Source organism: Nothobranchius furzeri, chromosome 16, assembly GCF_043380555.1.
Source record: "Nothobranchius furzeri strain GRZ-AD chromosome 16, NfurGRZ-RIMD1, whole genome shotgun sequence".
Taxonomy (NCBI): domain Eukaryota; kingdom Metazoa; phylum Chordata; class Actinopteri; order Cyprinodontiformes; family Nothobranchiidae; genus Nothobranchius; species Nothobranchius furzeri.
The window spans coordinates 26,260,915-26,287,116 of record NC_091756.1 but is presented as its reverse complement, the minus strand read 5'-3'; the positions used below and the strand labels follow the sequence as shown (position 1 = coordinate 26,287,116).

The 26,202-nt window shown below is 43.1% G+C and overlaps 1 protein-coding gene and 3 non-coding genes across 8 annotated transcripts in view; all 4 read right to left on the bottom strand.

Annotated features, from left to right (window-relative positions):
- rhbdf1b (rhomboid 5 homolog 1b (Drosophila)) overlaps window positions 1-26,202 on the bottom strand; it is a 98,266-nt gene that overhangs the window by 13,141 nt on the left and 58,923 nt on the right. For 3 of the 5 annotated variants that reach the window (XR_011516872.1, XM_054749685.2, XM_054749686.2), the window contains exons 2-12: window positions 17,892-18,033; window positions 17,619-17,749; window positions 17,244-17,390; window positions 11,491-11,722; window positions 10,106-10,312; window positions 2,784-2,906; window positions 2,447-2,589; window positions 2,092-2,346; window positions 1,425-1,536; window positions 1,244-1,318; window positions 333-494 (exon numbers count right to left, since the gene is read on the bottom strand). Coding sequence is in view for 4 of the 5 variants with exons in the window: in XM_054749685.2 (XP_054605660.1) it covers window positions 333-494; window positions 1,244-1,318; window positions 1,425-1,536; window positions 2,092-2,346; window positions 2,447-2,589; window positions 2,784-2,906; window positions 10,106-10,312; window positions 11,491-11,722; window positions 17,244-17,390; window positions 17,619-17,749; window positions 17,892-18,020 (1,716 nt within the window). In the remaining variant the exon portion in view is untranslated. Of the gene's footprint in view, window positions 1-332; window positions 495-1,243; window positions 1,319-1,424; window positions 1,537-2,091; window positions 2,347-2,446; window positions 2,590-2,783; window positions 2,907-10,105; window positions 10,313-11,490; window positions 11,723-13,998; window positions 14,741-17,243; window positions 17,391-17,618; window positions 17,750-17,891; window positions 18,034-26,202 lie in introns of those variants that run through there. The other 2 variants (XM_054749687.2, XM_015942402.3) reach the window with 2 other exon arrangements.
- Window positions 20,623-20,716, bottom strand: trnai-uau (transfer RNA isoleucine (anticodon UAU)). Its single transcript has 2 exons — window positions 20,679-20,716; window positions 20,623-20,658 (listed from the first exon to the last, which is right to left on the bottom strand). It is a non-coding gene; the product is annotated as a tRNA-Ile (tRNA).
- trnai-uau (transfer RNA isoleucine (anticodon UAU)) lies at window positions 23,749-23,842 on the bottom strand. The gene is made up of 2 exons: window positions 23,805-23,842; window positions 23,749-23,784 (listed from the first exon to the last, which is right to left on the bottom strand). It is a non-coding gene; the product is annotated as a tRNA-Ile (tRNA).
- trnai-uau (transfer RNA isoleucine (anticodon UAU)) lies at window positions 25,079-25,172 on the bottom strand. Its single transcript has 2 exons — window positions 25,135-25,172; window positions 25,079-25,114 (listed from the first exon to the last, which is right to left on the bottom strand). It is a non-coding gene; the product is annotated as a tRNA-Ile (tRNA).

Here is a 26,202-nt window from a genome sequence, read left to right as displayed (position 1 = left end):
ACAAGTGCTCAGCAATCACCCAACACATTCCTCAATTGACTCTCTTTCCCACGCAATAAGCAGCTTTCTGCAGGAAGGTGATGATCATTATCTCCACACAAAGGTTTACATAATTCTCTGTGAAACTGCAGGCATGTGTTTTATTCCTTGACAAACGCTTAAGACTTTTTAAAGATTTGCCCAATTTTTGTCTATCAATGGTGTCTGTCCTGTGGAAAGGGGCCATTATCTACTGCAACTTCCAAAATGTTGCAATTGAAAGCTTTGTTTATCAACCAATCAGGTTGTAACTATCGTCTGAGTTTGTAGACTCCTGATCGGGCGGCACTGACCGAACACTCGTCTTGTAATGTCTGCAGACAGCCAGAGTGATCGTTTCTCACACAGCAGCCCGATTCTCTCTCTCTCTCTCTCTTCTCCTGGATCAGTTTGTGGATCTCTTCATCTTGGCGCATACAAGGAGAGAACTTGGCTCCGAGGTGAATCAGCGCCTCCTGCAGAACAGAGTCAGGATGTTACAAAATACCTTAGTCTTTTTCCTTCACATCTCAATAAGATTGGTCTGTATTTGATCACAAATTTGTGTTCACTTATATTTCCAGCTAAAACACTTCAAGTGGTTGTTGCTGTAATTAAGTCAGCTTAATTAAGACGTAACATATACATAATAGTCAGAGAAACATGAGTAATGTTTTATTGGCCGCTATTATATTATATGATGCATTTTATTACTTTATTATAGCCTATATATTATCATATTAATAATTAGCACTTGCCACTTGCAGTACCTGATTCCTCCACCAGGGTGAGGAGACATGTAAATGACTATGTTTATGTTTATTTATTTAGCAGACGCTTTTATCTAAAGCGACTTACAATTTATAACATATAGGGCATGTTGTGATCTGTGGGGGAAACCGGAGTACCCAGAGGAAACCCACGCATGCATGGGGAGAACACGCAACTCCACGCAGAAAGACCACAGCCGAGTTTCGAACCTACAACATTCGTGCTGCGAGGCAACAGTGCTAACCACTGCGCCACCATGCAGCCCAATTACTAAGACTAATTACAGGACATTTATATTATTGTTAAAGAGGTGGAGCAAATGTAGAAACTGCCAATCAAATTTGAAACATGCCGTTATCGGAAACCCTAACCAACCCTAACATTAACCATCATTTGATCCATACATATGATATTTATAAAAGTTGGTTTTAAATGGAAAGTCGTAAATACTTACAGAGCTTGGACCCACCCAGAAGTTCTGCTGCTGCACAAATTTTACATTTTCATAAACTCCCTTATTCCTCAACACCTCAAAGAAAGGATGTAAAAAAACCAACAATTAAATGACATTTAAAAGATAAAATACATGAAACAGTTTTTACTGTTTACATTATAAAACTGCGCAAAGCTCTTACAGAATCCACAGTTTCATGTTGTGAGAAGCCTATTGGAGCAATGCCATAAATGGAGACGGCCAGGATGGTGATGAGCAGATGGACAAATGTGATCCAGTAGGTAAAAAACGGTCTATGGTGGAAAGGGGGACAATTTTACTAAACATAAAAGTATCTGTTATCGTACCGAAGAGGACAGTCTGGCAGATATTGTCAAGGTTTTCAAGATTATTCAGTTATCTCATAATCTGTGTGTTCTCCTTATTTCATTAGAAGTGACCTTTAATGCTACATGCCGACCCTTCTGAAACTGTTGGTCCAGCTCCCCTAGAGACCAGAGCTACTTCTACAATCTGACACCTGTTATTTTGTTAGACACACACCTGCTCCCTAGGCTGAAACACTCTGTTCCTGCTTAAACTGATTTCTGCTGCTTCCTTCACGTCCTAACGCCACTCTATCTGCTCATGCCACATCACACAACTCGTAACCGCCCCCTTGCTTATTGTATCTAACAAAAACATGCTGCGCAGGGAAGAGAACTCGGAGTTGGGATGAGATTGCTGTTACACCTCTCACAAAAAGCTTTTTCCATGCCAAGCGCTCTCCACTTTGCAAAGCTGGTACCTGACAACTACTTGTTTCTATGTGCTTATTTTATTAGGTTTTAACCCTAACAGATATCCACCTGTGATCATCCATGTCTTCAATCTGCCGCTTAACAAAGCTGTCCAGGCGTTTGCGGTACGTTCGGTTCGTCAGACGACCGACCATGCCCAGCCCATATGGCCTCTTGTTCCGAGCAAACATATTTTTGACAGGAACTGTAATTCTTTGTCCTCGCTGCTGATGGCTGTCAACGCTCAGCACCTCCTGCTTCAGACGAACTTTGGGCTGCACCAGGGAACCCTCTTTAGCCTTCCGCCACCCTCTCTCTAAAGGCCTGGAAAACCAATGGGAAGTGAGATGGGAAATCTATCAGTGATGACTAAATAAACCAATAAGCCTAAGATGAGGTGTCTTGTTGAGACTGATCCACCCACAGCATGAGATGACTCCTCTCCAGCTTATTCCGGTCCAGTGCACTTCCTGTGAGGACACTCTCGTCCAGCTGTTTGAGGTCGGCCTCTGATGGCGTCTCAAAAACATCATCAGCGTAGCTGGACAGCTCTTCCTGAAAGCCATCCTGCAAATATGAATATAGCACATGTTTGTAATAACAACTGTTTGTGTAACAACACAGAATACAACATAGTATGTTTAAAAAAAAGTCTGCCATTTTCTGTATATTACGCTGCTTGTTTATGTCAAAAGATTTAGAGTTTTATTTGAATAACTGTGACAATCCTAGAATGTGGTGAAAATGTGTTTATTGCTCACTCTGGTGAAAAAGGAAGTATCCAGCTCATCAGGAAAATCCACAGTGTCATCGTCAATGAAACTAGGAGGCATGAAACTCCGTCTGCGCCGTCGACCGGCTGTGCTGTCACCCAACGTTCGACCCTAAAGAACACAAAACCAGAATCAATGATTCACATTGCATTCAACACATGCTGGATTGAAGCTGTTTTGGGTGAAAAATCCTGCTAAAAGTAAACATTAAATTATTACAACAAATATGTAGCTTATTACAAAAATGGTTGTCTTAACTTTAAAACAGGTTTTGTGTTGTGTGTCTGCTTTCAGGGTTTATTTAAATCACAAGTTTAAGCAAAAATATACAGTTTATTTTTTATGAAACTAATCCAGATGTGAATTTACCTCAGCACTAAACACATTTAAGTCATATTAGTCTAATATATTTCAGTTTAGTCATATGAACTGTCCCCATGCACCAGACTTAGTTATGGTGTGTATCAGGGTTCAATGCCTGGTTCAATAGTTTTCATATATGTGAAACATTGGGTCAAATCATTAAACAGCATGGGATTCATTTCTATTGTCATGCTGATTGATGTATTTATCTATGAAGCCAGATCAATCAGATAAACAGTTCACCAGCATCCCTGATGACTCTTAATCAACTCTTAGTCACAATTCATAGTTTTGTGTTGGTGGTGGTCAGAGGGGCCGACGGCGCCAAATTGCTGCCTCGTCTCTGTCAGACCGCCCCAGGGCGGCTGTGGCGACAAAGTAGCTTACCATCACTAGCAGTGTGTGAATGTGAGAGTTCATGCAAGCATCTTTGAGTGTCCTAAACAAGCGCTATATAAGTTTGATGATAATTATTGATATTAGTTTTAGGACTTAGAGAATATTCTGTAGCCGTTCATTTCCTGTAGAAATGCCATAATTTGGGGACGGTTTGTGTTATTTGGATCCTTTAGTCTCCATACAAAACCTGGACTACATTCTTCCAACTGTGGACTTTGCTGAAATCCGGAATTAGATTCCAAATGACCATAAAACAATGTACTCAAAACATACAAATATTGTTAATATTCTGATGTAACCTTACATTAAGGCTCCATTAATAAATTGTTAATAAATATTTTGGATATTATTGATTGCATTCTTCCCGAGAGCAGTGGCGGACATTTGACTCCGAGTGGACCTTGTTCCACTCTGCGATTGTTGAGGTGGCTGTTGCTAGCTGTGGTCGCAAGGTGGCTGGTGCCAGTCACAATGTCAGTGGTAGAGTTGTGTTGCTGTTTGCCAATCCAAGGTTGAGATATCCAAATGACAGTAAATAAGACTCCAAACCCTGCCGTCTGAAGCTCAGCTGTGATGTGACTCACTCAGGCCCAGTCCCAATACTCGCATTTCCACCCTTGTGCCCCTCAGCTGTGCATTGCCATCCAGGGGTGCAGCTGCGTATAGTTTCCAAATTCTCAAGTGCAGAAAGTGACCCCTTTGCACCCATGATTTGGATTTTGGCGAAGGGTATTACCCACAATCCATTGATGCATAGGAATTTTGAGAAGAAGGCCGAGCAATGGCTCAAGTGCCCTTTCTGATGATATGTATGGGGAGCCTAAGTCTCCTCCCTTTCCGGTCGGCTCATGGGTTCCCAGAAGAACAAAAAAAAAATGCAAGTCAATGGAGCTAAATGTGCCATTTTCTAATCCTCTTTGCCTTAGACCCTGGATCTCACATTTGATGTACATATGTTTTAAAATGAAAAGTACTGATGTGTGTTTCAACCACGCCAGTCACGTATACTTTTAGATTTATCAGCTTGTAAAAGTTCGCATTTAGCATGACTACAAATCAGATGTTGGAACATCGCATATATGACAGAGAATCTCCTCTACCCTAGCGGAGCTACTGTTTACCTCATGGCCAGACTTATGGTGGTTCTTTCCTCCAGAGGAAAGGATTTGAAGTTCGCTACACTTACAGCTATTGTTTTCTGCTTTTCTCCATTTTTGATTTGATGACATCAATTTGGTGATGTGCATTTGTAGACATATTTTCACACAAAACCTAAAATAACGTTTGCCCCTGTTCGAAAATAAGGACAACATATTTGAAATCTGTGGCACATAAGCAACGGGATTTGAAAATACTTGCATTCATTTTTTTGTTCTTCCGGGGACCCATGGTCTGGAGGTAGATGTTTGTGACTTAGGCTCTCTGTCAAGTATGTATAATTATCAAAATATTATTTTATTATTATGGCTGTTCACAAAGCTTTGTGTCTAAGCACATTCACAGCGAAGTGAAGGGAAGGACAAGATGTGGTAGAAAAAAACGTACAAGCAATAGGGATAACCACACTCTGGAGAGGGTGTGAAACAAAACCCATTAAAATGTGGGGGAGATTCACAAAGAGTGGACCAGGGGCGGCGTTCGACCCGGCTACTTGGGCTGAAGCCCCGGATGTTTCATGAAAAGCCCTGGATCTAAATCGCGGATGTAACATGCAGTACCAAAGTCAAACAGAGAGGGAGCAGCTGGCAGTAGTTTGTATACAGCCTGCCTGAGCCTCCACCACTGAAGAAGAAGCCCTTCAGCAGCCAGCTTCTTCTGCAGTCTCTGCCTGAAACGCATGAGTGAAGATGGACATAAGGACGTTTTTTGGACAAAAAGTACAACGACAGAACCCCAGCTTTGATGAGACTGATGTTGACTCAGGTTTGTGAGTCTTATTTGAAAATATTTTTGTGCTGCTGGTTTGCCTAAAGTTAGCTTACTATCAGGTAAAGTTGTTGCAGAAAGAAAGGGAATATTTACTATCATCTCACACTAAACACTAACAGGAACAATACTCTGCCCTGAATATGCTTTATATGTAGCTTCAGATTAAAAATTATGTGGTACAAGATAAATATATATGATGTTGACTAGTGCGTGTCACGTGTGTGCGCACGCGTTTGTTAAGCCCCGGATCTTCTTCAGTCCTAAATCCGCCCCTGGAGTGGACTGCAGCTGGAGTCAGTGCTTCAAGAACCACCACAAACAGACTTATGGAAGACATGGTTTCAGCTGTCCCATTCTTTGTGTCAAGCCACTCCTGAACAAGAAACAGCATCAGAAGCGTCGTACCTGTGCTAAAGACAAAAGAAATGGACTGCTGCTGAGTGGTCCAAAGTTATGTTCTCTGATCAAAGTAAATGTTGCATTTCCTTTGGAAATCAAGGTCCCAGAGCAAGTCCGTGGGAAGTAGGGGTGCTGAGGATGCTGCAGCACCCCCTTGTGGATGACTAATTACATGCATGTTCATATTCTGCAAGCAAAAGTCAAAGTTATTTATTAGATTTTGTTTTGAGCTTAATTGAACACAACTACTAATACATAATATTATTTTCAAAAACATTTTTGTATGTCAAACATACACTGAGCTATAAGACGTGAGATATGTACACAAATAGGGACACTTTTTTGTTTAACTGTTGATTTATTATTGGGATGAGAAACTCAAGCAGATTTTCTATATTGCTTTTTGTTCATGTATTTATTTTTCTGGTATTTTTCTCATAATGATTGCTTTTTGAAGAAGACCTTCATGTTGGGTTTCCCTTAAGCAGCCGCCACTTAGATGTAGCCACCACTTAGATGTACACCGGCGTTAACATTTATTTACTTATTTACGTTTATGTTTATTTATTTAGCAGACGCTTTTATCTAAAGCAACTTACAATTTATAACCTATAGGGCATGTTGTGATTACGTAGAACAAGGGAACTTTGCACCTCAGACATGTGCACCTGCATGGAGATGTTGTGGAACAGTTGGATATACAGTATGAGACATGATGATGCAGCGTTTCATCAGCGCAGTTCCGGAGCGCAGGAACACTTTTGGAGTGCTCTTTGTTCACTCTGTGTGGAAAGGTTGATGGCTTGTTGATCAGATCTGTGCTCGTTACAGTGGTCCTTAACCGCGTGTTACATTCTAAAAATAATCCGCAAAATCCACAAAGTCGTCAACTTTATTTTTTACATGTCTGGCGTACACAGCTACCCTCGGGGTCACACAAGAAAACACACCAGACTCCATTTCTCAACAGTTTTGTTTCCAGCATTTGAGCAGATTTGCGTCTCCTTCTCCTGTGCGGGGGCATAGATTACTGATGCGCTCCAGTTATGGCACAGAGCGCACGCTCCTCTCTCCGCAGACGTGCTGGTCCCAGCCCACCGCCGCAAAAACCCCTCACTACACACCTTATGCACTTTTTTCATACGCATTAACAGTTTAACTTTTCTCTCGTGTTTAAACATTCTCAAAGTTCAAACATTCAGACGCAGAACACAAAGCACTGTAAAAAAAAAGTGTGCAAAATGGAACTAAAAACTAGTGAAAGGTGAACTGTTACTGCACTGATGTTTGCTGATATTGGTTTGAAACAGTTTTTCGGTGGTGCCACGTTTGCATAAACAACGGGTGGGATTGTTCCATTTTGTTTTTAGTTTCCGTTACATTTAAGGAAATGTTCTTGGAGTGTTGTTCTGTTTCTGGTGATACACACTCAGGTGTCAGATCTGTTGTCTGAAGAGCTGCAGAGCATCAGTTCCCTTGCAACACGCTGTTCAGATTCAGGAAATTTTGACTTGTTATTTGAGGGGTTTTCCCAGTGTTGATGGTAATATGCAGCTGTTATGTGGATGAATGAACCAAGAATAATTAAGGCTTAGTACTATTACACATAAATAAAAAAACATGTTAAACATGTGTGCGTTTTTTTTTTGTGCGTGGCTGATCACAGCACCCCCTTAGGAAAATATGTTCCCATGGCACTGTCCCAGAGTCAGGAGGGAGAGAGGAGGGGAACAGAATCCATTGGCGCTTACACATTAGCGTTGGTTCGGTCCCTTACGGTAGTGATTCCTAAACAGGGGTTAGTTTACCCCTAGAGGTCCGTGAGAGCATTACAGGGGGTATGTGGAAAAATGAATATGTAATTACCCAGATGATGACAGCACTTGCTGTGCCCTGGTAAAAAAAACAAACATTGGGCTGGGATGTGTAATGCTTGATGAATATGCAAATAAAGTAATGCACAGTAATATTTTGGTTGATATCATATGATCAGTTATCAATTCAGCAAAACCATGACTTTGCATGAATTTTTTTCAAGCGGCGTCAGTTTTGGACCAGAGGCTGCTGCAGCGTGGACTCAGATGCTCTTGAACTGGTAACATTGGTGATACGGATCTAATTTGGGTTCCAGGAGCTGATGTTGAACAGAGAAACATCCTCAGTAAACTATTCTGGCGACAATAAAGTTGTGTCTGCGTTAATGCAAATTCGCTTAAATGCTGCTCTTTGAAACACGATAAACACACTGACTTCCAAACTTTTGGACATCTCCATGGATTTAGTTTGAACAAATTTCCACCTGCAGCTGTTTCTGCCATTGGTAACGCTGATGGTTGTGCAGCTCCTCTCTCTCTGTGCGGCTGGTGCGCATAACTTTAGACCTGCTGATCAGAGCATCGCTCAACCAGAAGCCAAAAGAAAGAATAAACCTCCAACTTATTTATTAATGTCGACAAAAACAAGCACCGCATCATTTTACCTTCAGTTAACCACTACTGGAGCAACATTCTACTATGAGAAAATAAAAACCATGAAAATTATTAAATGAATCAGAAATCAGGAAAGTAGGAAGAAATATTATTTCTGTTTTTACATTTTTCACTTCATTCGAAACTATACTTTTGTGTTTTCGCCAAATATAGCTTGAATTTTATTTAAATATCTTCATCTTTATTCGTTTCACGAGGATTTTTCTGTTGCTTTGGAGAATGAATCAGAACAACATAAAATCTACTTGAAAGGTTTATTTTTAATAAAGTTTTGAACATTAAATGTTCAATAATTTTTACAAGTATTTGTTCTGCTGAAAGTCATCTGGTGTGTGAGAATGTGAAACCAGTAATTTTATAAATAAATAAATAAATAGAGGAAAAGGGATATATTGTGATCTACTGTAAATCTTAGGCCATATGGCCCATTCCTACCCAAATGAATAATAAACCAGCTTTTATCAAGGGTTAAGACACACTATTAAGGAAAAATCCAGTTTCAAATGGATCAGAAATCATTGAGTCCAGTCAGAACATTTACACCAGCTTTGGTGTGGATCAGAATGCCGAGCTCCAGAAAGGTTCCACGTGGAGTTTATATTTTCTGGACCGTGCTTGAGGATTGTTAAAGTTAAAGAATTCACCTTAGAAATTAGAAGTGGTTTAGTGTTAAGGGTATTTAATGACATTATTTTCATTTAATAATCAGTTGTATGTTCTACTTTGGGGGAATTGTCAACACGTTTGACCAAGGGGGTACCTGTGGTACGAGAAAACGGCTCAGAGGGTCCACAAGTCAAAAAAGATTGGGAACCACTGCTTTACGGGACCGGAATTTGGTTTCACACACGGGTCAGATTTGCGTTTTCGGTTCCGAGGTGACTCTTTTTTTCAGTCCTCCTCCCCAGCGGTCAGACTGGGACCAAGGTGATACTACGGACTGATTGGCCGGCTGAAATTATGCCTACTGCCTCCGATCAGCGGGTGGAAAGTCCCACATGTGTGATTCATTTTCATGCTGGATGCTGTTAAGTAAGCTGCTCAGAGCTGCCGATCAGTGGGAACGGGAGTGAGCTCTGTGTGTGTGTGTGTGTGTGTGTGTGTGTGTGTGTGTGTGTGTGTGTGTGTGTCCTTCATTAGAAGATGTTTAACAGCCATAATTTAGGACAATGGGTATTATTAACATCTCCTAATCATGTTGTTGTTTATGCAGCAGCCTCGGCTCCACACTCACAGAATCATCTGACCTCAATCCAGCCCATATATGAGGATTCTCTATGTATTATCACACACACACACACACACACACACACACACACACACACACACACACACACACACACACACACACACACACACACACACACACACACACACACACACACGCTCACATTTATATATACTAAGTGCTTCTGCAGTGAGTGCACAGGGTCATCTGTACTCTATTGTAACATATTTCTCCACATTTTAATCCCGGAAAAGAAAAGCTGATCCCATATTTTACATAACGTGTACAGAAGCATTATTCATAGACATTAAAAAGAGGGTATGGGCCGATTTCCTAGAATACATTACAAATGTCTAAGATACAACTGAAATGGTACAGCTATGACTGAAATGAATGCACATTAACAAAAGTCAGGAGAACATTTTATTGGAGGGAATCTAGACATGTACTGGTTTGTTTAGCACAGATTGAAGTTTTCTGATCATCTAGATGCAAGATTGTACCTTCATTAATGCTGCTGCAGCCTTGATGCTCATGACAGCAACTGACTCCCGCTTTCGTCGTCGTGGCAACCTGTTAAGTGCAGAGCGGGAGCTGGAAAACGAACAGAGGGATGCGGTGCGCGGTGTGAGTGGAGTCTGGGGGACACTGAGCCCGTCCACCTCCTCCACCATGCGGAAGCCACGACCTCGAGCTAGAGGATCTACAATCTGCACGCACGCACGCACACACACACACACACACACACACACACACACACACACACACACACACACACACACACACACACACACACACACAGGCACGTTTTAAAGATTATTCATAAACGTCGCTAATTTAAAACTGCATAATGTCATTACTAGGGTTGTGCAGTTAGTCTAACATACACTCCAATTTTCATTTTGATGTCAGAAGTCCACAAAGACATTATGACCTTCCAAAATATCACTGACGGTTTGTCGCATTCCTCCTTGCAAGCTCTAATTGTGTTTTGCTTTTAAAAATATGCAGATTTCTGCTCTTTCAGTTTTTTTTAAAGTCCATAAAACTAAAGATGGCAGAACAAGGGCAAAACACAATGATGCACACGACACATTAAAAACACCCACAATTGGTGAAGCATCTTTAGCAATACTTCCCCACTTGGTTTTATTTCCAAAAATCAACACTCCTCCCAGTTGGGACATCTGGGCTCCCATACCAGCTCTTCTCGGCTTTAAGAGCAGCAATGTCTCTCTAAGTTGCATTTGTATGATTGATCTCACAGAAAATGTATTACCTGATATCAACAGTAGTTTAAATGCATGTCTGAATAATTTCAGAAGTCTTTTGTTTTCACTCACTTAATTCACCTGCTTGGTGGTCTGTGTTGCTTTAAAGCCTTTTTAAAAAACTCCACAACCCCAAAACTCACAGAAATCAAAATTAAAATTCCCAAATCAGTTGCTTTTTACTCCACAATGTTTTTATCTTGCTGGCATTTTCAGCAAGTATTTCTTTTAGGTAGCAGGTTTATGCAATTCCCACTAACGATGGTTATTCTCCCGTACCACACTCTAATTAAAACTGCAGCAACATAAATTCAAAATGTTTTTAAAGAATATTACACAACATTTAGTTTAGACTTTGATGTATTGCAACACTACTTGCCGTACATCATTTCTGTGGTTATTAATCCAAAGTTGCAGTTTTGAATTTTGCAGATTCAGGATATTTTACAGAAAAGTGGTTTTTAACTAAAACACCTCTCAAACCCATGAAAGTGGTGAAGCAGAGGTGAAGGAAGCACCAAGAGGTGATGGGAAAGTTTGAGGGAGGCAAACATGGCAGAGGTGTGACTGTTTCTCTAATCGCTGTCCCTCTGCTGCCCCTTGAGGCGGCGGCCTACCCGCTGCATGCCACAGTGGTGGTGGTGACTGGAGTGGTGTGCTGGGAGGAACAGGGCAGAAGGGGTCTCAGTGCTGGCTAAGGACAGGTTGTCCTGGCTGTGGAGCTCCATCTCCCTCATCACCTGCGTCTTCAGACCCCCATACAGGTGGCTGCAGTGCTGCAGGCTCCTCCTCCTCCATCGCTGGATACTGTCGCTGTCTTTGCTCACACCAAACCAGTCAGCTGTACCCCTGAGGAAAACAAACACACCATTGTTAGTAGTGGATGAGTCAATAACTCACCACATGTTGACATCACTAGATAAATCTGACAGAAATGTCATAAATTTGTTGGAGATGCACCAGGCCACACTGGAGGTGTGCTGCTGAGGGTTTTCTGCCTCTGATATTGGTGATAATTTGTGCAATGATCCTTAAAAACCGTCCCATCAAGACTGGAGCATGTTCAAGGGCTTCAGCTGTATAATAAAAGTACACAAATGCCCATAATCCAACATTAAAGCAACGTTTTACCAACTGCTATGAAACCGTAGAGATCTGAGCTGTTTTACCATGACAGCAACACACAAGTTAAAGGGAATACAGGAGGATCATTTCTAAAGCTCAAGTCAAGGCAGACAAATTTTAAAGATGTTAAAAGCGTGTTTCACAAATGATTCAGCCTAGAGGATGACATTGTTTCCACGGAAACGGGTGAAGAACTGGAGTCCTGAACGACAGTCCTGCAGCTCCAGTCTGGATACAGATGACGTGATTTTATAAGAGTAATAAAAATCTCAGGATTAGTAGATCTCTAGTGCAACAAGACAACGTAATATGACGACATTTAAAAATCCTGTTTGCACAACTTTTCCAGCAGATCACCTGATTTAATGTTGAGACAACAAGCAAAGAGCAATACGTTTCTCTTTACAGGAACCTGCAAACCAGGCTGAGAGTCAACCTGTCAGGAGGAGGAGGAGGAGGAGGAGGAGGAGGCCACACTCAGGGCAACTGTTTAGAGAGCAGAACGCTCTGTAATAAACACTCCTCATCACTGAGAGCAAGGCCAGCTGCAGGGGGCGGAGCACATCTGACTGTTTGCTCCTCCAGAGAGGAATGTCTCTGGAGGAGCAAACAGAATGGAGGAAAAACCAAAAACAGTCTGACTAAACAGTCTATTTATAGTCAGAGAAATCAGTTTCCTTTAATATAATGAAAACCTCTGACTAGGTGGCACTCGTTTGACTTGTTAATTTGCTACTTTCACTTGTGCACGCAAAACAAGTCCCTAGCATACAGCATAAAAACACAAACGACCACGTCAGGGATGCAAGCAAGGCTTATCCTCCAGGTTAAGCAGGAAAACATGAAGAATCTCTTTGCTGTGCTGTGATTACAAACGTACGACGACACGAACAGCTGGTGCATTCTGGCATTTAGCATCACTTTAGCAGTTGGGCATGTTCACCATCATGTTCACCATCATGTTCACCATCATGTTCACCATCATGTTCGGTCTAACATGAAACAAAAGGATTGTTTCTTGTGTCTAAAGCAGAAGAGCTCAGTGGTTCACCTGGGTGCAGCCAGTCCTGCTGCATGCTGAAGTGCGGATGCAGAAAGTAAAATATTTATTCACGTTTAATCCTGCTGCACGTTTTTCAATGTTTCATAGATTTAAATCAAACGAAATCACACTGTAGTGCAACATTTCCAATGTTTCAACAAGCAGCAAGCCAGGCAAGACATCCTACATGCTTCTGCTACGGTCTGCCTAGGTTTCTGGGCTAATCTCCTGGTATTAAACTGTAGGTTTGAGATATCCAGTGTCAGCTGGTCAAATCCTCTTGGGGTGATGAGTCACATGAAAACACCAGAGTCAATCAGCCATCGCAGAGGTCTGTCCCATCATGTCCGCCTGTCATTCAAAGGGACATTTCATTACCCATGTGATGATGCACATGCACTCAGCTCCAGAGGTGCAATCAGTCAGCGGGTGGTGCTTATAGGACAGTGACCTGCTGAAGTTGTGAGTTCAAACCTCACCAGGAACATTCAGCAAAAACATCTACACTTTCTGAGTTCATCTACAAGGAAGAAAGTCCAGCAGCTTTTTATGAAAAGACAAGAGAAGCATGAGACAGGACAACCATTAAAATGGTCAAAATTGGTGAGAGCCAGTGTTAGCTATAGGAACCTGTAGCCCACAGATGATTTTATTAATGCTACTGAGTCACTGTTGCTGATGGGACCAACGTTTAAGAGGGAGTTACTTAACGTCCCAAAACATTCACGAGGGTTCTCTCTCTCTCCTCTCCTTTGCATGAGTTGTTCTGCCTCACTCTGAAGTCTAAACATGTTCAAAGCTTTTGCGTAAAAACTCTAAATTGTGTCAGATAGCCGTTTGAAAGCCGCCTCACTACACATGCTTCTTTAGGTACAGAAGTGTGAGGAACATGAGACAGTTCTCACAGTGGTGGGAGATTAAAAAGAAAAATACTTTTTGTTGCCTTGGCTCACTTTACCTGTGCTGAGAGCTCCAGGAGGGGTTCAGGGTCTGCGTCATACCTGTGGAAGTGGGTGGACTCCGTCAGCAGTAACCACTGACAGCCATGATCACCACTGATCCGCTGGACTCATCCTTCACAAATTACACAGGATATCAAGGCCAGCTGTACCTTGCTGTTACACAAACAGAGCAGGATCAACACATGTCCAGACTGCGTTTCACAGCTCAGCCATTCTTACAGAGGTCCCGGGTAATCAAAAGGTGAAAGCAGGCACTGATCTCCTCAGCCAAACGGGATTCTGACTTCTGCTCGAGGATCCAAAAAGGGGGGACTTCCAGTTCTCCTCCAGCTGGAGCTGCTCACTGAGCAGGAGGATCTTACACTTCCTGAACTATTTGTCTGCAGGACACAACTGAGGTTTCTGTCTGAGCGAGGGGGAGCAGGTATGAAAGTTGGCTTCCGTCTCGGTGTCTCTCCTCCAGAGGTCAGGCAGCAGGATGTGACCTGCTGGCTGAAGATGACAGAGGGTCTGGTCCATATCAACCAAATCGCCCCCCTTCCTCAAGGAGAAGCCTGAAAGTTCACCATAAACAAGGTCCTTCTCTAGTCTGAGTCAGACCAGCGTACGCACGAGTTTTCCTCTGACAGGCACGCCACAGGAAACGAGAACTTAGAGAGGAAAAAAGAGATCGGGGGGTGGAGAGCTGGAGGAGACGTGTCTGAACATGACACGAGTAGCCGTGAACACAGAACTCCTGCTGCATAGGAGCCTCAAACATTAACATCTCAGCCTATGAGCGCTAAAAACGTCCAATTAGGAGCATCACTAAATGCGACCAAACAATGATTCAGGTCTGAGGCCAAAACAAATCACTTCCTCACACGAGAAACAACTGATGAAGGTTTCTCTTCTTCCTCCAGATCAGCCATCAAGCTGTCATCCAAGGTTTCCTCTAAATCACACACACACACACACACACACACACACACACACACACACACACACATACACACACACAAATCATGCACAGGCATGCACGCACGCACACACACGCAGGCGCACACACGCAGGCGCACACACACACAATCATGCACGCACGCACACACACACACAATCATGCACGTGCATGCGCGCATGCACGCGCACCCACCCACGCACGCACGCACACATGCACACACACACAATCATGCACGCACATGCACATACACACACACTATCATGCATGCGCATGCATGCACTCACACACACACGCATGCACACACACACAATCATGCACGCGCGCACACACACACACACACACACAATCATGCACGTGCATGCACGCACGCACACATACGCAGGCGCACATACGCACGCACGCATGCGCACACACACAATCATGCACGCACATGCACGCACGCACACACACGCAGGCGCACATATGCATGCACACACACACGCACACACGTGCACGCACACACACACACACACACACACACACACACACACACTCGTTCCCTGATGAGGGCATGTTTCAGTAAACCTGGTACAGCAGCAGTTCTGTTATGTTAGTTTTGGCTACTGAAACATTTCATTTTCTTCACCCTAACCAATCAGGAAACTGCTTTGCTGCTCACTTAAGTTCACTTTTTCTTTGATACCACATAAATGACTTTAGTCCGAGGGTGATGAATCACAGGCCAGGAGGGTCTGTATCCAGCATGTTTCAGTTCTGACTCAGTTTCAACAACCCTGGTGTCAGTCCGCAGAGCCTGATGAGCTGCTGGTTATTCAGCCACTGAATCAGGTGTGCTGGAGCAGAGAAACCACTAAAATGCGCTCGATACCGGCCCTCCAGGACCGGAACTGAGCTTTAGTTTGTTATGGAGCCATTCATTCACACAATCACTCTCTGATTTTGGCCAGTAGGAGGACACCTGGAGACACACTAACTCCACACCGAAAAGCCACAGCTGGGTTTCAAACCTGCAACCAACTTGCTGAAAGGCAACAGTGCCACCATCTGTAACACCATGCTGCCTCCAGAATTATTTATGCCCCAACCTAATTTAAATCAGATAAAGAAAGTGCTGCAGGTGAGACTTAACTCACAACCTCAGCATTGCTTCACAAGACACTGTCTTATAGGTACCTCACACTGACTGATTGTGCCACTGGAGCTCTGTGGAGGTCTGGTTCTGGACTCAGTTCAGGGTCATTTCTGGATTCACCAGAGAAAGGAATGCTGGTTCTCCTGATCTGACCTTGTTTGGATTCTTTATCTTTGTAAAAGTGAATCTGTGCCTCTCATTGATTTTTGCCCCTGAATATTTCTGTCTGAACTCCTGTTACTCCCACACACAATGGCTCAGTGGACACCACAGGCAGCTTCCTGTCCGTTTTTATGAATGAAACGACCACATCCGCCCAGTGTTGTTGGTTTCTGCAGCTAGATGACACACTGCTGTGATCTGAGTTTATTGTCAAGATATAATCTGTAGATGAAGAAATCTACAACGACAAACGAGGCCAAACCAGCGATCTCTTCAGTTGAAACTCTGTAAGAGGGCTCAATTGTAAATGTCATTGAGATGTTTCAGGAAGTATTTAGAACAGCTGTGTGATGAAGTAGGAACCTTCAAATAAAACTAGAAGAACATCTGGTTCTGGAAACAGCTGGCGTTATGGGCAATGGTAAATGGCCTGCATTTGATATAGCGCCTTCTAGATTCCTGGACCTGCCCAAGGCACCTTACAACACAATCAGTCATTCACCCATTCACACCTTGGTGATGATGAGCTACATGGTAGCCCCAGCTACCCTGGGGTGCACTGACAGAGTTGAGTCTGCCGTACACACCAGCGTACCACCAAAGGACCTTGCCCAAGGACAGAACGACAGTGACAAACTGAGCGGAGCTCGATTCTGCATTCTTCCGATTATAGGGCGAGCCCTTAACTCCTGTGCCATCGATGCCCTGTTAAGGTCTGGCATGTTTCAATGGCTAGCAGATAAATTGTTGTGGAAAATGTTGTCATGGCAACCAGGGGAAAAATGAAGCTTTTTGACATGAAACTATTTTCAATTGCAAAACAAAATGTTTTCTAGAACAAAATGAATGAAACAGAAGGAAAATGTATTCTTCAACATGTAGTTACCAATCATGAGATCATTGGAGATTAATGAGTAATCTGGTGAAAACCGGTTGAGTTTAGACATTATTCAATGAGATGGCGTAATGATTCAGGACAGGGCTCAGGGCTTCATCCTCTCTTGTACCTGATGATCTGTTTGGGTATAGACGATCGGCGTCTGGAGAGTATTTTGGGGATGCAGGACCGCCTTCGACAGGTTGACACCTTCCTCGGGGCCCTCTGGCCTTTTGGGGGAACCGTGTTGACACGATCAAAGCGAACTCTTTTCTCACTATGTACAGGATATGAGGTCGGGAGGGAGGAAAACGGTATGGAATAGGGCGGATTCAAGGAAAAGAAAAAAAACAGCAAGGTTATTAGTTCTTGAATAGAAACATTACTTGAATGTGAGTCAGCGTAACAAAGATTTTAAAGTGGAGGATTTATTTGTACATCTGCATCCAGAATTGAAGAGAAACTAGCAGCTGCAGATTGCTTTGTGTGCTGATGAGTGTCTGACCTCTTGACTGACTCCATGAAGGGTAACTTCTCCGGGGGAGGTTTGAGGTAGTTGTTGGAAGTTTCCAAAGCAGCAGTCTGGGTCTGAGGATTGTCCCCTGGCATGCTGACACTGCGAGTTCGCTTCACTGGCTACATCACACACGCACACACACACACACAGTTCCTTATCATATGGAATGTGCTTTTAATTACAGAGAAACAAACTTCCTTTTGCACAGCAACTCAAATCTGTGTTTCAGAGCAGTTATTGTGAGTCGTGGTCTGGTTTTACCTGTGTGAGAGGCGGCGTGTCGTCTGGAGTTAGCTGGATGGTTGGCATGTCCAGTTTGAGCCAAGGTGGTTGCTTCCTTTGTAGGCTGCTGCTCCTGCTTCCTGTCTCATCCATTTTCACAACCTCCATCTAGACCTGCCAGCTGGAAAAAACAACCCACAAAATCATTTTCAGGCTATTCACAACTACTAGATGCCCACAAAATATACAGTGACAACTATTCTTCAGAGGCAAGAAGGAATTTCTTTTTATATGTGCACACACACACACACACACGCGCGCACACACACACGCACACACACATACACACACACACACACACACACATTCACACGTCTGTCTTTCTATCAAAGTGGAGCATGCACACGCATGCACACATGCACACACACGCAGGCGCACACACGCACGCACGCATGCACACACACAATCATGCACGCACGCACGCACGTCCATTGACTTCCTTTTATTTTTGTGACTCCATTATGCGCGACCCAAACCATTACTGATGCTAATCTATTCCTAACCCTAACCTTAGTGAAACCCTAACCCTTAATGAAAAAGTACAGGGGAGACATTCATGTCACTAGTCCACTGAGAGGGTTATGTTAATGAAAAAGGACAAGTTTGTGAATCTGATGAACAGAGTTTGATAGTAAACAAGTAAAAGTACTACACACTATGCCTTTAAACTGTCGGAAACTCAGTTAATAACAAATGTCCTTTCCTGAGCATGTTCTATTAAAGCTTCAAAATGCTCCAGGTAAGGCTTGAAATCACAACCTCAGCATCACTTTGAACTTTACTGTCTTAGAAGTACTGTGCGCTGACCGATTGCACCACTGGAGCTTGACAGCTCCTTGTTTTCATTGTTACCTACACATCACTTCTCCAAACTTATCCCATTTACCCACCCTCTACGTCACCAATAAATTTCTACCGTGTCACAAACTCTGAAACATATCACAGAGTAGAGGTTCTGAATAATAATATTTGATTGTCACAAAGAAATCAGCTGTTTGAGAACAGAAAGAAGATTTTAACACTGAATGATCCAGACACTGGATGTTATGCAACAAGGAACATTTGAACATAAAACAGAGAATCTGTTGGTAGGAATAGGATTCAAGAGGTAGATGTTCCAGGAGAGGGTTGAACACAAAACCTCGGCAATACTCTGCTGGTAACTGACGTATAAGTACCACATGCTTAACTGTTGCCCCACTGGAGATATGAAGTTCAGTTTTTACATTTTGGTCTAAAAGGTATATACGGTATGAAAATATTGAGCAATTGCCTAATCTGAGAGTCAGCATGACAGACGATTTATTTATTTATAATTTTTTCAGGAAAACACCTGATTCTAAGAGGAGAAGCTGATTTCACAAAGGTCTTAGGTGAGCCGAGTATACTCATAACTAGATAACAGGACACCTTTGTGGACGTCTGATCAAGAGGAATGAGAGGCCTCCAGTCAAAATTTCTTGGGTTTTCTCAGCTTTGAATCGTTCAAAAACTCCTGGCTATGAGTGAAATTACAGGCTCTTCTTTTGCCAATAATCCATGAGCCAAACAATAAGCTCCTCCTTCATCCTTCGCAGTGGAGCTGAAATTCAGGGTGCTCTGATTCCAGCCAAGTCCAATGACTCCAAAAGGAATCAGCGCCAGCAGCTGTGGGACTTCACTGATAAAGAAAAGAATAGGATGCTTCCAAAGCTCAAGAGTAACTGCATGATCCCACACACACGAGTAGCTGGTACTTAAAGGAAACTTCTGCTTTCAGAAAGCTTTGGTGATAAAGACGTTTAACTTTGTTTATGGCAACCTCCATCTAATCTCCCTCAAGTCCGTGGGAAGTTTGGTACATTTCCTCGTTATATTGTGGGTGTGAACTTGTCCTCAGTAAAAAGTTACTATTTGTACAAAAGTATCCTGATTACATAGCTGTAGATAAGCTGCAAGGCCGTTATCTAAACACTTACATTGTTCAGTGTCCCCCAAGATACAGTTTGTTGATACATACTGATGGACCGTCCAATCCCTTTCGATGAAACTGATTCAGGAACCACAGTCATGCGTTGAGGTGAGTCCAACTATATCTAGCCGGAACCTCTCAACCTCAATCACCAACTCCAACTCTTTCCCCACCAGAGAGGTGACATTCCACTCACCAAGAGCTAGTTTTTGTAGTCAATGATCAGACCGCCAAGGTCCCTGCCTTCGGCTACCGCCCGACACACACTGCACCCCAACCCCTAGGCCCCTCCCACGTGTGGTGACTTCATGGACCCACTTCTCCTCTTTGGGCTGTGCCCGGCTGGGCTCCATGGGTAAAAACCCAGCCACCAGACGCTCGCCAACATGCCCCAACTCCAGGGTGTTTCTCAATGCCAAGGAACCTTGCCTTGATGTCTTGACCATGCCCCGGTTGCCTAAGAGATGCGTCATCAAGTACCGTCAAGACGTGTTTCAATGTTCATGTTCTACCAAGACGTGTTCTCTGTTTGTTAGCTGTTTAGCTAGCTGAGCAGGGATACATAGGAGGTGTCTTGTAGCCTAGCCTTGGTCACCAATAAATAAATTTCTTCCATGTCACAGACTGAAACATATCACAGAGTAGAGGTTCTGAGATTTTCTTTTGACAGCTGTTTGAGAACAGAAAGATTTTACCACGAATGTTCCAGACTCTGGATGTGTTTTGTCATCCTGAGCTTGTTCTATTAAAGCTTCATAATGCTCCAGGTGAGGCTTGAACTCACAACCTCAGCATCACCTTGAACTTTACTGTCTTATAAGTACTGTGCGCTGACCGATTGCGCCACTGGAGCTTGTTAACCCCACTATTTCATTGTTACCTACACACTTCTTCTGGCTCTTGGAGAGTACAGACGCTTTTTTCTCCTCTCCCTCCCTCCTTACCACAAGGCTCTTTGTCCTGTCTGTGCATGGCGCCTTCTGCATTTTTTCTGGAAACTTGAAATCATTAAAAATGGATCTGGTCAGTTGGTCTCTCAATGCGATTGACAAAAGTTTTTCAACGGTGAGAACGAGAGAAGGGGCTCCCGGATGCCCCTCTGGGACAGAGCCAGCTGGGTATATCATGGACTCCTGGAAACAGTGGAACCTGAAATGCCTCTCTCAACATCTGTAGATGTTTGGATATTCTTGGTTTTGGTGTTGGGATTCTTGCTGTTTGGCCTGAGCGGTTACCTGGCTTACCAGAAAATTAACGAGCTTTCGAGGAATTTTAGCTCAATCCCGGAGCTCAGGGATGGAATGCATTGTGCTGTGAACGCACAAACTCATATAATTGTCGAGATGAGTCAAAAGCTTGGAACTTTGGCTGAGATTCAGGCTCTGGCCCAGAAGGTGGATTCCATCAAGGAGCGAGTTGACGAATCAGCACGGATTGGGATAGATTAATTACGCCATTATTGGATCTAGAGGGGTTGAAGACCAACAGAACACTAAGGCAGAGAGAAAGTTATCTCTGTCTGTCCCCAAAACAATTTTTATTTAAATCTGGTGCCCTTGGAGCCTGTGAGGCTGAAGTTTAAACTCCCCTCGGAAGAAATGTGGAATGCTGCCGTCGCTATGGAAACTCTTTCTCCCAATCCCAGCCTGGGCGGGAATGTGACCGGTGAAGGCTGTGGAACCGTATCTAGGAGTCAATGTGCCCTCTAATCCATTATCTCCCTCCCCTGTCCAAACGGAGGTGATGAGCGCTGCTCCGAGCAGCTGCGCGAATTGAAGTGAGGAGTCCATACCCTACCGCCCCACCTAGTGGACACTTATGTTGTGTAATGTCTGAAGTCTGTGTGCATATCTGTCTGAGGTGTTTTTTTGCATAGCAAAGCTACCCTCTATTTTTCCCTCCCCCCCGACTCTATCCTCATATAAACCGTCTTGATCTATTACGGTACCGTGACTTGGGCTGAAAGTGACCACAGTCACCAATTCTTGTCATGTTTTTATGTTTGTATGTCTGATCTCAGAATTGTGTGTACTGAAACTCTAATTTCCCTCTGGGATTAATAAAGTATTATTGAACTGAATTGAATTGAATTAAATTGAGGGTAACTCCGAAGTGCCTTTTTTCTCCCTTCCCCGACTCTATCCTCATATGAACCCTCTTGATCTATTACGGTAGCGCGACTCGGGTTGCGAATGACCACAGTCACCAATTCTTGTCATGTGTCTATGTATGTATGTCTGATCTCAGAATTGTGTGTACTGAAACTCTAATTTCCCTCAAGGATTAATAAAGTGTTTTTGAATTGAATTGAATTGAATTTGAATCACTTCTCCAAATTAATCCCTTTTTGCCACCCTCTACGTCGCCAATAAAGTTCTACCGTGTCACAGACTACAACATATCACAGAGTAGAGGTTCTGAGTGAGATTTAATTGTCACAAAAAAAACAGCTGTTTGAGAATAAAACAGGATTTTACCACTGAATGATCCAGACACTGGAACAGAGAATCTGTTGGTAAGAATGGGATTCAAGAGGTAGATATTCCAGGAGAGAGTTGAACACAAAACCTCAGCATTACTCTGCTGGTAACTGACATATAAGTACCACATGCTTAACAGTTGCCACACTGGATATATGAAGTTTAGTCTTTAGTTGGTCTGAAAGATATATATATATATATATATATATATATATATATAAATATTGAGCAATTGCCTAATCTGAGACCCATAGTTGTTGAGGATAAAACCGCCAAGGTCCCTGCCTTCGGCTACCACCCGACACACACTGCATCCGACGCCTTAGGCCCCTCCCACGAGTGGTGAGCTCATGGAAAGGGGGACCCACGTCTCCTCTTTGGGCTGTGCTCGGCTGGGCTCCATGGGTAAAAGCCCAGCCACCAGACGCTCGCCAACATGCCCCAACTGCAGGGTGTTTCTCAATGCCAAGGAACCTCGCCTTGATGTCATGGCCCCACCCCGGATGCCTAGGAGATACGTGGTCAGGAACTGCCAAGACGTGTTCCAATGTTCATGTTCTACCAAGGCGTGTGTTCTCTGTTTGTTAGCCGTTTAGCTAGTTGAGCAAGGTTACACATGAGGTGTCTTGTAGCCTAGCCGAGGTAAAAAAAATTTCCAGAACACACACGGTATTTTCAAAAGGATGGTGGATCAGAAGCTGGCAGCTACTTCGGGGGAAATTTCAAGTTTAAATGTATGTCAATGGTTTTAAAATGTTTTTTTTTAGATCCAAAGAAGTTATCTATGGTTGGTTAGTTGCTTAGCAGTTGCAGCTTCGGTGGCTAGCGGGTTTTAACTCACATACATATTTTATTTAACAAATATATATACAGTTTCAAAAGTAAAATGCTCGTTATTAATTTATATTGAAACTTACATGTTTAAAATATTATATATAATTAGTATGTTTCATTTAACCGATTTCTTTTGACCAATGATGGACAGTGTCCTCGTGTCAAGGAGCCTGACCTGGTAAGTCATGGGCTTGTGAGGCCAGGCAACTTGACATTGAGAAACGCCCCAGACCTGGTTCCAGGGGGGGGGAGGGGGGGGGGGGGGCGTTTGGGCGAGTGAACACTGTTTCCATTTGTCTTGGTCTTCATTGGGGTCAAAAGGGGAAAATAAGTCAATAAATCTCTTAATATTTATTGAACTATAAATACAAAACAAACTCAAAACATTAAAAGTAATGGTGTGTTGGAATTCTTCGGGTCCTTTCTTCAATCTAGCAGTGTCGGCAGTTGGCCACACAGGTGCCCGATGTATTTATTTTTTCATATAGAAAAAATGAATATATCGGCCCGTCAGTCTACATGTCAGCCTCTAGTCTTGCTATCCTGAGCTTGTTCTATTAAAGCTTCAAAATGCTCCAGGTGAGGCTCGAACTCACAACCTCAGCATCACATTGAACTTTACTGTCTTATAAGTACTGTGCGCTGACCGATTGCGCCACTGAAGCTTGCTAACCCCATTCATTCATTGTTACCTACACATCACTTCTCCAAATCAACCCCTTTTAACCACCCTCTACATCGCCAATAAAGTTCTACCATGTCACAGACTGAAACATATCACAGAGAAGAGGTTCTTAGATGGATTTTATTGTCACAAAGAAACCAGCTGTTTGAGAACAGAACGATTTTACCACTGAATGTCCCAGACTCTGGATGTTATACAACATTTGAACATAAAATAGAGAATCTGTTGGTAAGAATGAAATAGAAACTGTGCTCAAGGTGAAATTTGAACTCACAACCTCAGCATTGCATCATTGCTCAGTGATGTTATATACAACACACCTATCTGTTGCACCACTGGAGAGGTCAAAGGTAGACACTAGTTGTAAAATTTTAACCCATAAGATGTGAAAATATCGAGTGATTATCTGATCTGAGACTGGGAATGCGGTTAAAGGTTATGAGTATTGTAATGTCAAATTTCCAAAGGAATAAACTTTGGTGAGAAATATTAAAGGTATAGCAGAGGATCTTGTTCTTCCAGGTGGATCATCTGAACCATTGGTTTGCATAAATGTCAATTATTTTGATGAAGCTATCTCACAAGGCCATTGTCATATGTGCTCCTTCCCTGGTTAATTTTCACTTCCTGCGCATGAGCACTCTTAATGTGTAGAAAGATACACCTTCATTTCTCGCCGTTTTCACCGGTTCTTTTGAAAATGGCTGAGAGTTGCAAGAGAAAAAGTGTTTATGAAGTCTACGATAAGAAGAGAAAGGCCTCAAAAGTTAGAAATAAGACCAGAGTTTTTTTTTTTTTAGAATATTTTAAACGATGGCGTGCGATGTAAGCAAAGATTGGATTCCCCACAGACCACGCTGTTGCTGGTTTTCTGCTCGACAAGTACGCTAAGGTTCGGCATGCTTTTTGGAGAAATTCATTTCAGATTACTGCTAGAAAAAGTGCTGCAAGGCAGCTAAGAGCGAGCACGAGGATAACTGGGGGTTCTCTCTCATGCACTATTGTTCAAAAGGTGGAGATGGTGGTTATTTTCTGATATACGGAAACATCCTCCACCATACCGTCAATGAAAAAGGACAAGTTAAGGTGATACACAGAGTTTGATAGCTAATGTATTTGTATCCGTAGTAAAGGTTGTACACATTGTGCCTATGTAGAAACTGAGTTTATCTCAAGTGTTTTGTCATCTTGAGCTTGTTCTATTAAAGCTTCATAATGCTCCAGGTGAGGGTTGAACTCACAACCTCAGCATCACCTTGAACTTTACTGTCTTATAAGTACTGTGCGCTGACCGATTGCGCCACTGGAGCTTGTTAACTCTAATATTTCATTGTTACCTACACACTTCTTCTGGCTCTTGGAGAGTACAGACGCTGTTTTCTCCTCTCCCTCCCTCCTTACCACAAGGCTCTTTGTCCTGTCTGTGCATGGCGCCTTCTGCATTTTTTCTGGAAACTTGAAATCATTAAAAATGGATCTGGTCAGTTGGTCTCTCAATGCGATTGACAAAAGTTTTTCAACGGTGAGAACGAGAGAAGGGGCTCCCGGATGCCCCTCTGGGACAGAGCCAGCTGGGTATATCATGGACTCCTGGAAACAGTGGAACCTGAAATGCCTCTCTCAACATCTGTAGATGTTTGGATATTCTTGGTTTTAGTGTTGGGATTCTTGCTGTTTGGCCTGAGCGGTTACCTGGCTTACCAGAAAATTAACGAGCTTTCGAGGAATTTTGGCTCAATCCCGGAGCTCAGGGATGGAATGCATCGTGCTGTGAACGCACAAACTCATATAATTGTCGAGATGAGTCAAAAGCTTGGAACTTTGGCTGAGATTCAGGCTCTGGCCCAGAAGGTGGATTCCATCAAGGAGCGAGTTGACGAATCAGCACGGATTGGGATAGATTAATTACGCCATTATTGGATCTAGAGGGGTTGAAGACCAACAGAACACTAAGGCAGAGAGAAAGTTATCTCTGTCTGTCCCCAAAACAATTTTTATTTAAATCTGGTGCCCTTGGAGCCTGTGAGGCTGAAGTTTAAACTCCCCTCGGAAGAAATGTGGAATGCTGCCGTCGCTATGGAAACTCTTTCTCCCAATCCCAGCCTGGGCGGGAATGTGACCGGTGAAGGCTGTGGAACCGTATCTAGGAGTCAATGTGCCCTCTAATCCATTATCTCCCTCCCCTGTCCAAACGGAGGTGATGAGCGCTGCTCCGAGCAGCTGCGCGAATTGAAGTGAGGAGTCCATACCTTACCACCCCACCTAGTGGACACTTATGTTGTGTAATGTCTGAAGTCTGTGTGCATATCTGTCTGAGGTGTTTTTTTGCATAGCAAAGCT